The following is a 12,497-nucleotide window of genomic DNA, read 5'->3' as shown; positions in this document are numbered from 1 at the left end:
ATTTGCCAGGACTGAAACCAAATGGAACGATCAGGACCTAAATGTCCTGGTTCTTTTAGCAAAAAAGCTTTTACGATTCTTGGCCGTGCGTCAGAGCTTTGACTCAATTTGCAGCGTAATGAAATTTAAGTTGGCTTGTGTATGATTGCTCTGCCCGGCTTTTGCATCTGACAGATTTTTCCTGCCAGTTCAAAAGTAAAAAAAGAGCCCACAAATTTCTTTCTTTTTTTATTTTTTTGTTTTCTTTCTTTTTTTTTTTTAACTGCTTCCATTTCTTCTAATAAACGTCTGATTACAGCAGATGGAAATAAGCCACTCAGTTGCGTGGTCCCTGAGTGTATTTATATTTTTCTTCTCTAACCATAAAAAGATTCATGGCAGGAAAAACAGGTGAGTGTTCACTCACTAAACGACTGACGAAGTGGCTGAAACAAAAACCAGAAGCCTGGCGACCTTTGAGCGCTGAATCGATCAGTCACTCTACATCAGATGTGTTGGGGCTCCGCTGCTGCAGCTCCTGCTTTAAATGTTATCTGTGACAAGCATAACATCAGCTGAATTTTTAACGTCACTTTATCTGTGTTACAGGAGCTGGACGTCATCCCAGATCTGCTGGGAGACCACAGCAGGTATCTCTTAAAGGAGTGCAACTTCATCCAAGTTTCTGTGAGTTCTGAGAGACAAAAAAATAAAAAATACTTCTAAAACTGAATCTGTTCTGTAAAGGATCTGATACACTTCTTGGCTCTCTTGGTCTCCAGGTCAATCCCTCTGGCTTGTTGGAACTAGAGTCCATGTTGGCAGATGTGGAAGCAACAAATCGGGCTCCTCTTCACCCGCTGGTCATTATTTGGGTGAGTTCACACATACTGAGATGGAGCTTTATAAAAGAGAATGAAGCTGAAGCTACAGACTAATTCTATACAGTATTTACTGCTCACTAGTCTTTAGGCTTGGCTGACCTCCAAAATGGAATATCTCCACACAACCCAAACCAAATATCAAGGGCAAAACTGCCAAAAATATTTAGAAATATTTTACATCTGTTTAAGCTGTCCATACAAAAAACTTTCCCGAAACAGCAACCTTTAGATGTAAACAAAAAATGAAAAATCTTTCCTGAATCTTTCCTGAAAGTAAACTATATGCTCAGATTTGAACAGATTGTGAAACAGGCTAAGGTAACAAAATACAGCAAATATCATGACTGTCCATCCAAATGCTGCTGGACCCCCCCCAAGTTGGTGCGTGAGGAAAAATTATGACCTCATCGAAGTATTTAGGATTCATCCTCTTAGGAACCTGAATGTCAGTGCAATGTTTGTGGAGATGTTTCACTCAGGCCTGTTAGACCCGGCTGTGAGTTGGCTTGTCAAGCTGTGAAGAAGAAAGAAGCCACAGATGCTGTTCAGTATCAACTGCACCACAAAGTTACTGTGAGAAAATAATGTTATTTCTTGAATCTGTGAAAGCCGTTTCTCAACGTTTTGAGGTCTCTAACTCAAACTTTGCTCACCAAGAACGAACGCCAAAAGAAAACTCAATGATGAGTCCAACAAAATCTGGAGAGCTTTCACTCCACAACTCCAATTCAATAAGTTCAAATGTCACCGAAGTGAATTGATTTGAGTTCGGTACACTGAATTTTTGTAAAGCTGACTTTTCAGCTCTAACCCTAACACCAGAACAAAGTGTTGGCTCGGTGTGTTGTTTTCAAGCTAAAGTAAAATCTTTCCCCGACAAGCTGTGATCCTGGATGTGATTGGTCCGACATGAATTGGTCTGCATTACCATGCGGGCTTGCTAGTTAGGATGTTAACTTAAATAGAAAAAAGAAGTGATATAAATGGACAAAACATGAGACATCAATGGCACTGCTGGAGACCTGCAGCTTATCTTTCAGACCAATAAGTAAACAACTGTTATCAATAAATACATTCATATCAAAACTTCCATCCATCATAATCAGAGGCAGATAATATTGTACATTTTTATTTTAGATTTTTTTGAAGCCCAAAGACACAAATTTCTTTCTTAAAATTGAAATCTAATGTCACATCTTGGTGTAAAGCTGTCAAACCTTGTTTCTCCTTCAGCAGCCAGTGCTTGCTGTCAACGTTCAGCACATCTCCTTTTCCACACTTCATATGTTTGTGAATGCAGACGTCTGGTGCAGGACGGATTCACCTTTCCTTTTTCTCTCCTTGTAAAAATGTCATCCATAGTCAGGCCCATCGAGCAGCACTGTTGCTGTTTGGAAACTGGACACGTCCCACTGCTGCCGCTGCCTCTCAGGCCCCTTACTGTTAGTTAGATTCAAACATCCACCGCACTGACCAGAGAGCTCGCAGACAGAAAGAAACAAAACAAACAGATCGAATCTGCTCCTGTTAACATTTAAATATTTTTGAAAGGGCTGTTGACGATTTTCTGATTTGGTAAATTGACCTTTTCAACCAACACACAGAGCGAAAGCCAAAACAACAGAGTTAATGAGAAAAAAATAAACCAGGAGAGGCTGAAGGTTGACAAAGGAAGACTGATTTGCACATGTTAACACAGTCTAAAGCAGAAGAATGGTTGAGCAAACAAAGGCAGTAAATTAGTTCATAACAAAAATAAGCCAAAACAATCTGGACCTGGATTATATACGAGATAAGACTGTGTATATGTATAAATGGCTGCAGAGTATGAGGCCTTTTAAAAGAGGAGAGTTCACTTCTATAAAAAGATCAAACAGTTTAGTTTTCCCTCAGTCTTTCCTGATTTCATGGTTACGTCTGAATGTGCATTAGCTCCGTGTGGGAAGCGGTGACTTCGAGAAACACGAAGCAGCCCCCAACTTTCACGGTTCTAAGCATTATGGCTCAAATCAGGACCAAAGTGTTTTTCTGCTTGTTTTCTTTCTTCTTCTTCTTCTTTTTTTTTTTTGTTATGTCACAGGTGTGATCACAGTGTAACGATCAGCAGAGGTATTATTGAGTTTGAAGTGTAGAAGGTCACTGATTCAAACACTCCCCAATCCCCAAGCGAATTATTCAAAGACAGCCATGTTGTTGATCTTATCACTTCATGTTTTACAATAAATCTGTGACTTATGTTTGTTCCGGGTGCTCTCGGATTTTATATTTATGGTAACAAAACGCCTCGATTATGAGGGGCTGACGGGTTTAAATGGTGTCAGGACACCTCGAACATGTTTCTTCTCAACAGTTTAACCTTTGTTCTCTGTCACTGCGCCCATTTTTTCCTAACCATAGCAACAATCATTCTGTTTCATACAACGTTAGCATGTAATTAGCCGGTGAATTTGAGTTTGAAGGTTTACAACCTTCAGACCTAACACTTCATGCTTTAGCTGTGAATAGCTTAAAGCAATGGAGACACCAACACCATTAAATAGTAAATAGTATTTAAAAAATTTCACAGACGGGATAAACAGTAAAGGAACAGGATAATTCTGGGTGTGTCTTTGTTTTCATATCTGGCTGGTTATTCATTTCTGTGCCTGACTGATTGATTCATTTATCATCCCACATACGTGCTTCCTAGAATATAGAGGAATCGGTAATAACTCAACAATGCTGTTGTTGAAATTGTGGGAAACACCTGATAGTTACTTTTATAAAGTACTTGGTAAACTTTCTTGGATAATTTTTTCATGAACAGTTGGATTTCATTAGGAAACAGGGAACAATGTAGTCAATAATTTACCAAAGTTGTGTTTTGAAAGAGCCTCAGGTAAGACTAAAAACGTCAGAGAAACTGGGATTATCAAATGTCATAGCTGTGTGCGAATTGACTAATTGGTTAACTGTTTAATGGAGGAGACACACTTGATATGTTGCATGTGTGGCAGCTGTGGAAAGTCCTGGTTTTCATTTCAGCACCCATGTTAACGGATTAGATGGATTTTGTGTCTAGAGAGTATTTGCGGCCTGATTGTGTAGAAACATAAATAGATGGTCATGAAAAAATATTAATGTATTTTTTAACCATTCCAGCAGTTGTAATGGAAATGGTGCCATTTTAAAAACATTAACTGTCAAAATTCAAATAAATTTCTATTTAATTTCAGACATCCTGCTGATTCTATGTAGACTAGTAGAGCTGGCAGCAGCAAACCTTCACATTAAATCTGACAAATGGCCCAAAGAGATGGAGCGAGATATACTCCATTATTCACTTCCTGACCTACAGGTCATTTATAGTGATGATAACGGTCGATAATAATGAAATGAATCCAGTTCTTGAGCCGATTCCTGACAGATGTTGGCTGAGGCTGTAGCTGTTTCTTCGTCCTGCCAGCATGTTTTCTTAGAGGTCGATTGGCATTATCCACTTCATCTCTCAGTAACTGTGGAGTCCAATATGCTAAAAGGTGTGAGTATTATTCTTAGTGTGACTTAATGAGAACAACCATCTTGTGGCACATTTTTAATGATTTATCTTGGAATTCATGTTGTTGCACCAAACATGACTGAGACGTGTGTTTCACAGCCTCAGACCAGCTGGTAGTTTGGAAGTTTAACGCCTGCTAATTTACTGAATAATCAGTCTTCAAACTTCACCTCAGCAAACGTCTGGATGATGTTCAGGCCGAAGGGCTATAATTGATGCTTTTAAGCAGATGTCTTGACACGTTTTAGATCATTCTCGCGAGTGTAACATCTCGCTGCCGCGGCTTTTTAAGGATATATGACAAAATAATTGCAGTGAAATAAATCATGAGTGAAGTTCCTGTCAGTGGGATAGTTGTGGAAATAAGCAATGCTCTGGATCATGGTGGAGATGACACGGTAACGTGAGCAGATGAGTCTGGATTATGCCGCTCTAATTGGAGCAAATGAACCCCACAGGCCTTAAAGATTTACAGCTGAATTAGAGAGTCGTTAGATCCTCAGACAGGACTGTGCATCGGCCGACCTCTGTTTACTTTCAGCACAGCGCAGCAGAGCTCCAGCTTCCCGAACACAGCCTTAAACAAACAGGCCCGTGGAGCCACAACATGTTTAAACTGCTGCTCCAACAATGAGCAGTAATTGCTCTAGAAAGGGGAATAATTGCAGTACTGGTAAGACATCCTCACATTTGGCAGGTGTTTTCTGATGAGCGCTTGGTGGCCTTTGTTTTGATAGGTGTGTTTGAGCGATCCGGAGGAACTGTCTGTCAGCGGGAAGACGCCGGAGTTTGCGGCGATTGCTGACGCAGCCGCAGCAGCCAAGCTCCGAAATATTCTCCTATATGGCATCCAGCTTTATCAGTCAAAGGTGAGCTCTCTGGGTTTCCCCTCATCCTCTCTGTTGTTTTCTTTAATTTCTTCTTAACATGAACGCAGAGTTCCTGTGCTGCATATTTTAGTGAGGCCAAACTAAACAAAGTGGAAAACATCTTTAAGTGTCTTGCTCCAATATCTTGTCATGCCTTTCTGCTCCAGGCGAAGTTTCTGCCTTTTATCACCCATCTGTCTTCGTTGGTGTGTGTGTGTGCGTGCGTGCGTGTTTGTGTGTGCACGCTTGGATGTGTGTCTTTGTGTTCAGGAATATATGTGTCATTAAGAGGGCAGGATATCAACTTTTCACCTTCCTCCCATCTGTGTTGTGCAGTATTGTTTGAACTGGAAGCCAGAGGGATGAAAAGGATGCAGAGGTGGTTTAGGTTTAAAGCGCCGTGTGGCCACGTGCAGGCCAAACCTCCGCAGTTAAGCTGTGTCATGGGAACCCTCCATGAGGCTTGCCAAGCCCTCACTGGAGTCATCAGCCTGGATGCGGTTGACCTGAAATCCATAACTGACTGCTTAGTAATTACAGGATTATATAAGGTTGAATTATTCATTTTGCACAGCGAGAAGTGTCAGGATTCATGCTACCAAAGCCGTCAAGTCAAATCAGAAGTTCTGGGCCAGATGTGCAGGGGCAAACTGAAAGACAAATGTTTAATATTCATGGCATTATTGGCCTCAACTTAAACATCCGGCATGATTTATGTTCAGGACTGACTGCAGCAGTGTGGCAGATGAGGCTCCTCGGGAACTGGATCACTTTTTGAACCAGTGGTTAAAACCTTGGCGCGAATGTTCGAGCAGGTTTACTCGATCCTGCATAAGGAAATGTGAATGACAAGCCAAAGGAGGCCCGGTCCTGTCTGCGGTCAGAGAGTCGGCGTTGTACCGTCAGGTCCTTGACGTCACAGCGCTTTTCTAACTAAAACAAGATGCTCCCTGTCCGTGATAGCGAGGCGTACGATACGCTGCCGGCCCACATGTGAGTTTGATTCTGCTATCGGATGTTGGACATAACTGGTTTCCTTCTGAGTTCTGGAGACTAATGTTGTTAATTAGAAATTGTGCTCTAGCTCCTCTCAAAGAGCAGAGACCAGGGAAAAGAGTGGGCGGTGAAATTGTGCGTTTCACAATGATAAAATGCTTATTGTTATGAGATAGTGGAACAGCTGAACACAACCTTGTATTTTTCACTGTTACCATTTTGTTATAATGAGGATAACTCTCCCCAGATGGCTTCAGACGCTTGATGTACAATATATGCATGAGTTGCTCATAAAGTTTGTCTTTTTTCTTTGGTTTGAATTACACAAAAAAAAAAAAAAAACAAAAACAATAATAGCATACAATAATCTACACAGCAAGCAGACAATCAGTGTTACCTTAAAGAAAACATGAAAGCTAAAAAAATTATCTGTAGATGGAAAACACCAGAGATGATGTTCGGTGTTATCATTACGAGATCACCTGATGAAACAGGAAACCAGACAGGAATCTTTGCCGTGAAACGTCCAGAGGGTGAGCTCATTTTCACTTTTGGTCACATGAAGGCTGACACGTTGTGCTTTTACCTCAACACAACAGTCTGGATTACATTTTCTCCTAAAGTGAAGTTTTCATTGTTTAGTGTTTTGTTGTTTTCACATACATACACTAAGTATGAGTCTATAGATTTTCTTTTCTTTTTTTTTTTTTTTTAATATTCGTGGCTTTGTGTGTTTGTGTGTGTATCACCACAACACAAAATAACACAGGTCCACAACATCTTGATGAGACCTAAAATACGCTCTTCTGGTTTCTGGCCTGGTTTATTATGTTGTTAAACATAGAACAAGGCATCTGCACTCACCACATTTAACATAGATAACATCTTAAATGCTGACCAAATTTAGGCTAAAAAAAGAGTGTAGTTCGTTTACTTTGTTGTTTCTTCTCTGTGGAAATAGTTTGTTGTTTTGTGTTTTTTTTTTTTTTCGCCCTGTTCATTGGCAGCAGCGTGTGTTGGTGAGACAAAGCACAATAGCCATAGCAGAGCCATAAACTGTGACTGTTACTGTTTTTAAAGAATGACTGGATGTTCTCCCTCATCACCAACGCTGAGGAAGATGCATCACTCCCAGCTGCTGGAGTGGAGCTGCTGTGGAAACAGGGAGGAACAATGGCCTGACAGTTTCATAATACACTCCCCCAAAGTCCACTAATTAACACAACATATCTTGTATGTTCGGTCAGAAACGTAAAAGCACACACTCGTGATTCAAGGTGGCCTGAGTTCCAGCTCTTCCGTTACAAGAGTGGTGTCAATCTTTTCTTCTGATTCCTTTTAAAATGTCAAACTTCCCCCTGAAGGCATGTGGTCACGTTTAGTAAAGGATCATAACGTGGTCACAATGTAAAAAAAACAAACAAACAAACAAACTGGTGATCTATTGCAGGTTGTGTTCTGACCACCACACCCAAAGAATAGACAGTATTTTACATTTTACAAAACAAATCTCCCATATTCTCTATATATCTATATAAGGTAATACAAACTTACATAGAAATGTATGAATCCTTACATTTGACACAATGAAAAAATGATGTCAATGTTATTTGTAGCTTCCTCTTTTATAAAAGCGAAACTCGATGAACGATGATCCACCACAAACTGTGATCACCTTTTCTTCCTCCCTGAATGAGTTCATCTTTAGAAAGCAGTGTTTGTCGTCATTTAGACCCCAGAAGAACTGCTGGGGCAAACATTCAGGCGTCCCTCGCCTCTTATTATGTATCGCAGCGAGGAACTGTTGGACGCACCCACCTCTTTGGAAAAGAACGGCCATTTGGCTAATTGAATTTTAACCTTTGACAGCTAAAATGCATGAGCGCATGGAATTGTGTTCATCCCAGACAGGCTGGGGAAATGATTTACCTCGCAGACTTTTAATAATGTTTTTTTGGAATAAAATTAAAAAGAAAGTGGGGTTTCCACGGTTTCCCATCATTCGAACACCCGGTCGATGAGGCCCAGAGCATCCAGCGGCGCGTTGCCATTACTGCCACTTGGCTGCGTCAACAGGAGAGAGTGAAACGGCGTCATGGACAATGAACGGCAGTCTCTCTGAAGGGATGTGTGATCAAAGCGCGTCTTTAGTGTCCTTTTCCGTTTGTGCTGCTGCTTCTCTGAAGATGCCCACAAGCCAAACATCAGGTGCAACAGTGTGTGAAAAGCTCAGACTGGTCTAAGGATGTTGACTTAGAAATATCCAGACACCGGAGCCTCATAAACTGACAAGATGTTGTGAAAACGGTGACGGTATACACTATCAGTGTCTGCCGTGGCGATAGGAAGTGTCATCGGATCCCTCTGCGTACAGGGTCCTGCCGACTTGTCATCCGCTGAAAAGGGAGTTGTCACAGTGATATATGGGTGTTGTAATCCCTGCAGTGAGAGCCCTGATGTTTACCCAACCCCATATTTCCTCCTCCTCAAAGAGCCCGGACCGGGAATCCTAAACCTGAGAAGAGATTAGCCGGCCGGGAAGAAAAGAGAATGAGAGAAAGGAGAAAGGAGAGGAGGGAGGGGATGGAGGAAGAAAAGGAGAGGAGTCTATAGGTGTATTCTCCTCTGCCTGTTCAGATCCAGCTCTGAAAGGCCGACAGGTGAAACCATACACGGCCCATCCGAGCTCTTGCTGTGACACTGGTGGAGTTGTACCCTCACTGGGGTCAAAGGGGATCGGGGCCAACTGCAGTCTCTGTGGCTTCGGCACGCCGCAAACGTTTCACAGGCTAAATCTCACAGTTGTCCTGTTGGCTAAATAAACGAACGGCTGCACGAAAAGAAACAAAGTTGGTTGATTTTCACAAAGGCTTTGGCACATGCTTATCTTTTCCAACTTCTCTGTAAAAAATAATTGCATTTTTTAATTGGTTGCCCGATCCATTAGGTAATAATTTTAACAACAAATTAAAGTTTATGTCTCTGCTCACCGTTTTGCGAGGCGGTGCTTGAGCTACGCAAATGCTACCATGCTAACATCCTCTCATTGACGATTCTAACGTGCAGATGTTTAGCTGGTAAAATGGGGTTTATGTCCTGTGCTGAATTTCTTAGTTGTCAGGGAATTTTCACACAAAACGTTGTGGTCACACTAGAGAAATAGTCCAGACCACCAGAGTCATGAAGCTTCACCATGTGGGAACCTTGAATCATTGTACAAGGTTTTACTGCGAGGCACTTGATAATTGTTGAGATATTTGGTCCCGACCAAAGTGGTTCATGGGACCGTCTGATGTTGCCGTTGCTGGAGATTTAAAGTCAGCCAAAGTTAATAAAATCATTAACAGTCAGGTTTCACTGCACTGCATTTCCATAACGAAAACCTGTTCCTTCAGTTAGTGCTTTCTAAAGGAATTACACACTCCTGGAGAATTTGCTCAATAAGGCGCCACGGGCAAATGGTTTCTCCAGAGGTCTTTGTCCGCACTAAGTCTCACACTACATCTATCAGGCGACATACGCAGCTTATCCTGTTTAGGTGCCACAAAGCCGACAAATGAAACCCAACACAAGCAACTGAAGCTCTTGCTGTGACACCTGCGTCTTTGCACCCCGGCGGGGTCAAAGCAGATCAGGCACGACCGCCGTCTCTGCTGCCTCAGCACACTCCCGACCTTTCTCCTGGCAAATCCAACAATTGTCCTCCCATGAATGAGCGGCTGGTGACTGGTGTTATATTTTCTGTGACAGCGGCAGCTGTAATGTACCCTGAGAGCCAGCCGTCATTCCATTTTTATAAAGATGAAGAGTTATCTTTCCTTTCCCTGAGTCTTCATCACGTTTTCTGTCTCAACTAAGATGAGAAACAAAAGGCGCGTAGCGACATCTTTCAGCAGCTAATACAAGTTTGAGTCCTCAGTGCATGAGAAGTTATAGACCAGCAGCTTGTTTACGACGCGTATCGACTGACAGACGTGAGCACCCTCCCCTGATCTTGGCCCTCATTCACTGGTGAGGCTAATATTTGTGCGCTGCTACCAGCCAGTTCAATAAATCTAGAAGTGAGACGACTTTGGCACCAGAAATGTTATTTCAACAAAAACAAAAATATTTGAAACACACATAATTTATCTTTAAATGAACCATTAGATAAGCTAATCAAAATAGTGCAGAAAACGGCATCGATAATAAATGATGTGGCCTCTCATGAAACTGTTTCTGGTTACCCAAACAGCGTCTCTGGGAGCACTGATGGATTTGGCGAGCCGACTTGTTCTTGTCCTTGATCCTGCAGCGCTTAGCATCAGAATAAACGTCAAAAATCCACCCTGGCCCTCCGCACGGTTTTTCCCCCCGCTGTTTATCCTGAGTACTTGTCTTTTGTTCAAATGACTATGTCTTTAAACTTTATCTAAGATCCCCTGGAAATGTGGAAGAGAGCACTTGGCTCCCTGCGTGGAATCCTGACATCTCCATACAGACAGAAGCCCGAGGACGGCTCCCCTCCGCCGTGATGTATTTGAAGAGTGTGAGGGTCAGAGCCCAGGGAGAGACTCCCACCGCTGCAACATGTGCAGGATATCAACCCTGATCTTCCATGCCGAGAGTGCTCCAGATGTGTGTCGGCATGTGTGAAACTTGACCGCTGGAGTTTGGCTCAAGGAATTAGACATACCAAAGCAGTGTTTACTCAGCTTTGATTTCTTAGATTAAAAAGACCAGCGAGCACACTGTTCGTGCTGATGTGACTTGACTCCGACTCTGGCAGACGATTTAGAGATGACATTCCAAGAGAGAATTAGTGTTAGAAACAGATGGTATGTTCTTAGGGAGGATTAATGTCAACCATCTCTTCACAATTAGTTTGTAAACATTCAATCAAACTGAGTAAGGTCAAAACATACGTGTTTGATTGTTTTGCCACTTGGTTGTGAGCCGTTTCTGACCACCCACAGTAGTCCTGGTTTGAGTTTTCGGTCAGGTCTACAGAGAGCACATCTCTGCAGAGATTGTGCTTTCATTTAACAGGCCTCATCAAAGTTTGTTTTTGTGGTGCTCACCTTCCTGCTCTGCCAGTGCTTTTATTTCTTCTACTTGGGTGTGGTTGATGACCCGATTCTCCAAAATGCTGGTAAATTTCTGATTTTTCCATTAAATTGGTCAAAATGGAAAGTACTCGGAACATGATGTTTACCATTGTCAAGACTGAAGTCTAAAATTGAAAATTTAAGAGCAAATGGCTCAAAACATGGAATTTTTGTCTGGATTCATAACTTTTTTAAAGATGATCTGCTGATTGCCTGGTTATGGACATGACTCTTGGAAAATGCCTAAGTTCTTTACGAGAACATTAGAGCTCTCAACAACAGCATCTTGTACAAAATCTTAACTGATTCAGAGTGATGACCAGAGTTGAGGTCATTCGTTTTTACTGTTGCTCCATCTAAAAGCAAAATTACATCAGATTTGTAAAATTATGTCACACTTGATCAGTGCATGTGGCTTCGACTTTTATTATAGTTGGATATGAAACAATTGTTGTAAATTCAAATGTTTGAGACTCAGTCAGAGTCAGACCAGGAGCCTGCTGTAACCAGAAAGTAACAGTTTGTGGAGCGAGTTTAAGTTGTTAGCTTGTAGTTAGTTAGCTTGTAACTGCAGTGTTAGCAGTTTTTGTAAAACCCCCTCTCACAAGGTTTACGGTTCATTTTGACCCCCTTTCTGTCTCTGCATTGTTTCTGTAGGTGGATGTATGAATCTTTGGCTGAATTTCTAAGGAGGACATAAACATTGATGGAGTTGACTCTGTATTTTTGTTGTATTGTGTAGAGACGTCATATTGAGGTGTTAACATGGATAAAAACTTCCTTTTCATTACAGGCGGTCTGTAAAAGGTCACAAGCAAAAATCCCAGTGGGCTCGTGGTTGAGATGTTCAGTTGAACAGAGAGCCAGTGAATATTGTCTGATTTCTTTTGCTATCTCACCATTCAACTCGACTACAATTCATTTCAAAATAATTTGATTCATAAAGATTTGTGCTTCATTCTATAGGTGTACAAAGGATCCTCATGATCTACTCCAGTTTGACAGAATGACAAATAGAGAATGAATGAATGAATGAATGAATGAATGAGGTGACTTGAGCGTAGTGGGCGCGGTTCGATTCCCGGTAGGGGAACAAGAACATGTTAATTGTTTAATTGGTGACGAGTAGTGCACTGGGCTACAG

At 41.7% G+C, this 12,497-nt stretch overlaps 1 protein-coding gene across 2 annotated transcripts in view; it reads left to right on the top strand.

Moving 5' to 3' along the window:
- The window catches only part of crppa (CDP-L-ribitol pyrophosphorylase A), a 41,231-nt gene that overhangs the window by 17,314 nt on the left and 11,420 nt on the right, over positions 1-12,497 (top strand). The window contains exons 7-9 of one of the 2 annotated variants that reach the window (XM_029504487.1): positions 589-666; positions 762-854; positions 5,139-5,270. In XM_029504487.1, the coding sequence (XP_029360347.1) occupies positions 589-666; positions 762-854; positions 5,139-5,270 (303 nt within the window). The remainder of the gene's footprint in view (positions 1-588; positions 667-761; positions 855-5,138; positions 5,271-12,497) is intronic. The other variant, XM_029504488.1, reaches the window with a different exon arrangement.

This window comes from Echeneis naucrates, chromosome 6 (assembly GCF_900963305.1).
Source record: "Echeneis naucrates chromosome 6, fEcheNa1.1, whole genome shotgun sequence".
Taxonomy (NCBI): Eukaryota; Metazoa; Chordata; class Actinopteri; order Carangiformes; family Echeneidae; genus Echeneis; species Echeneis naucrates.
Note: the sequence above shows the minus strand (reverse complement) of the source record. Positions and strands in the feature narration are given on the sequence as shown.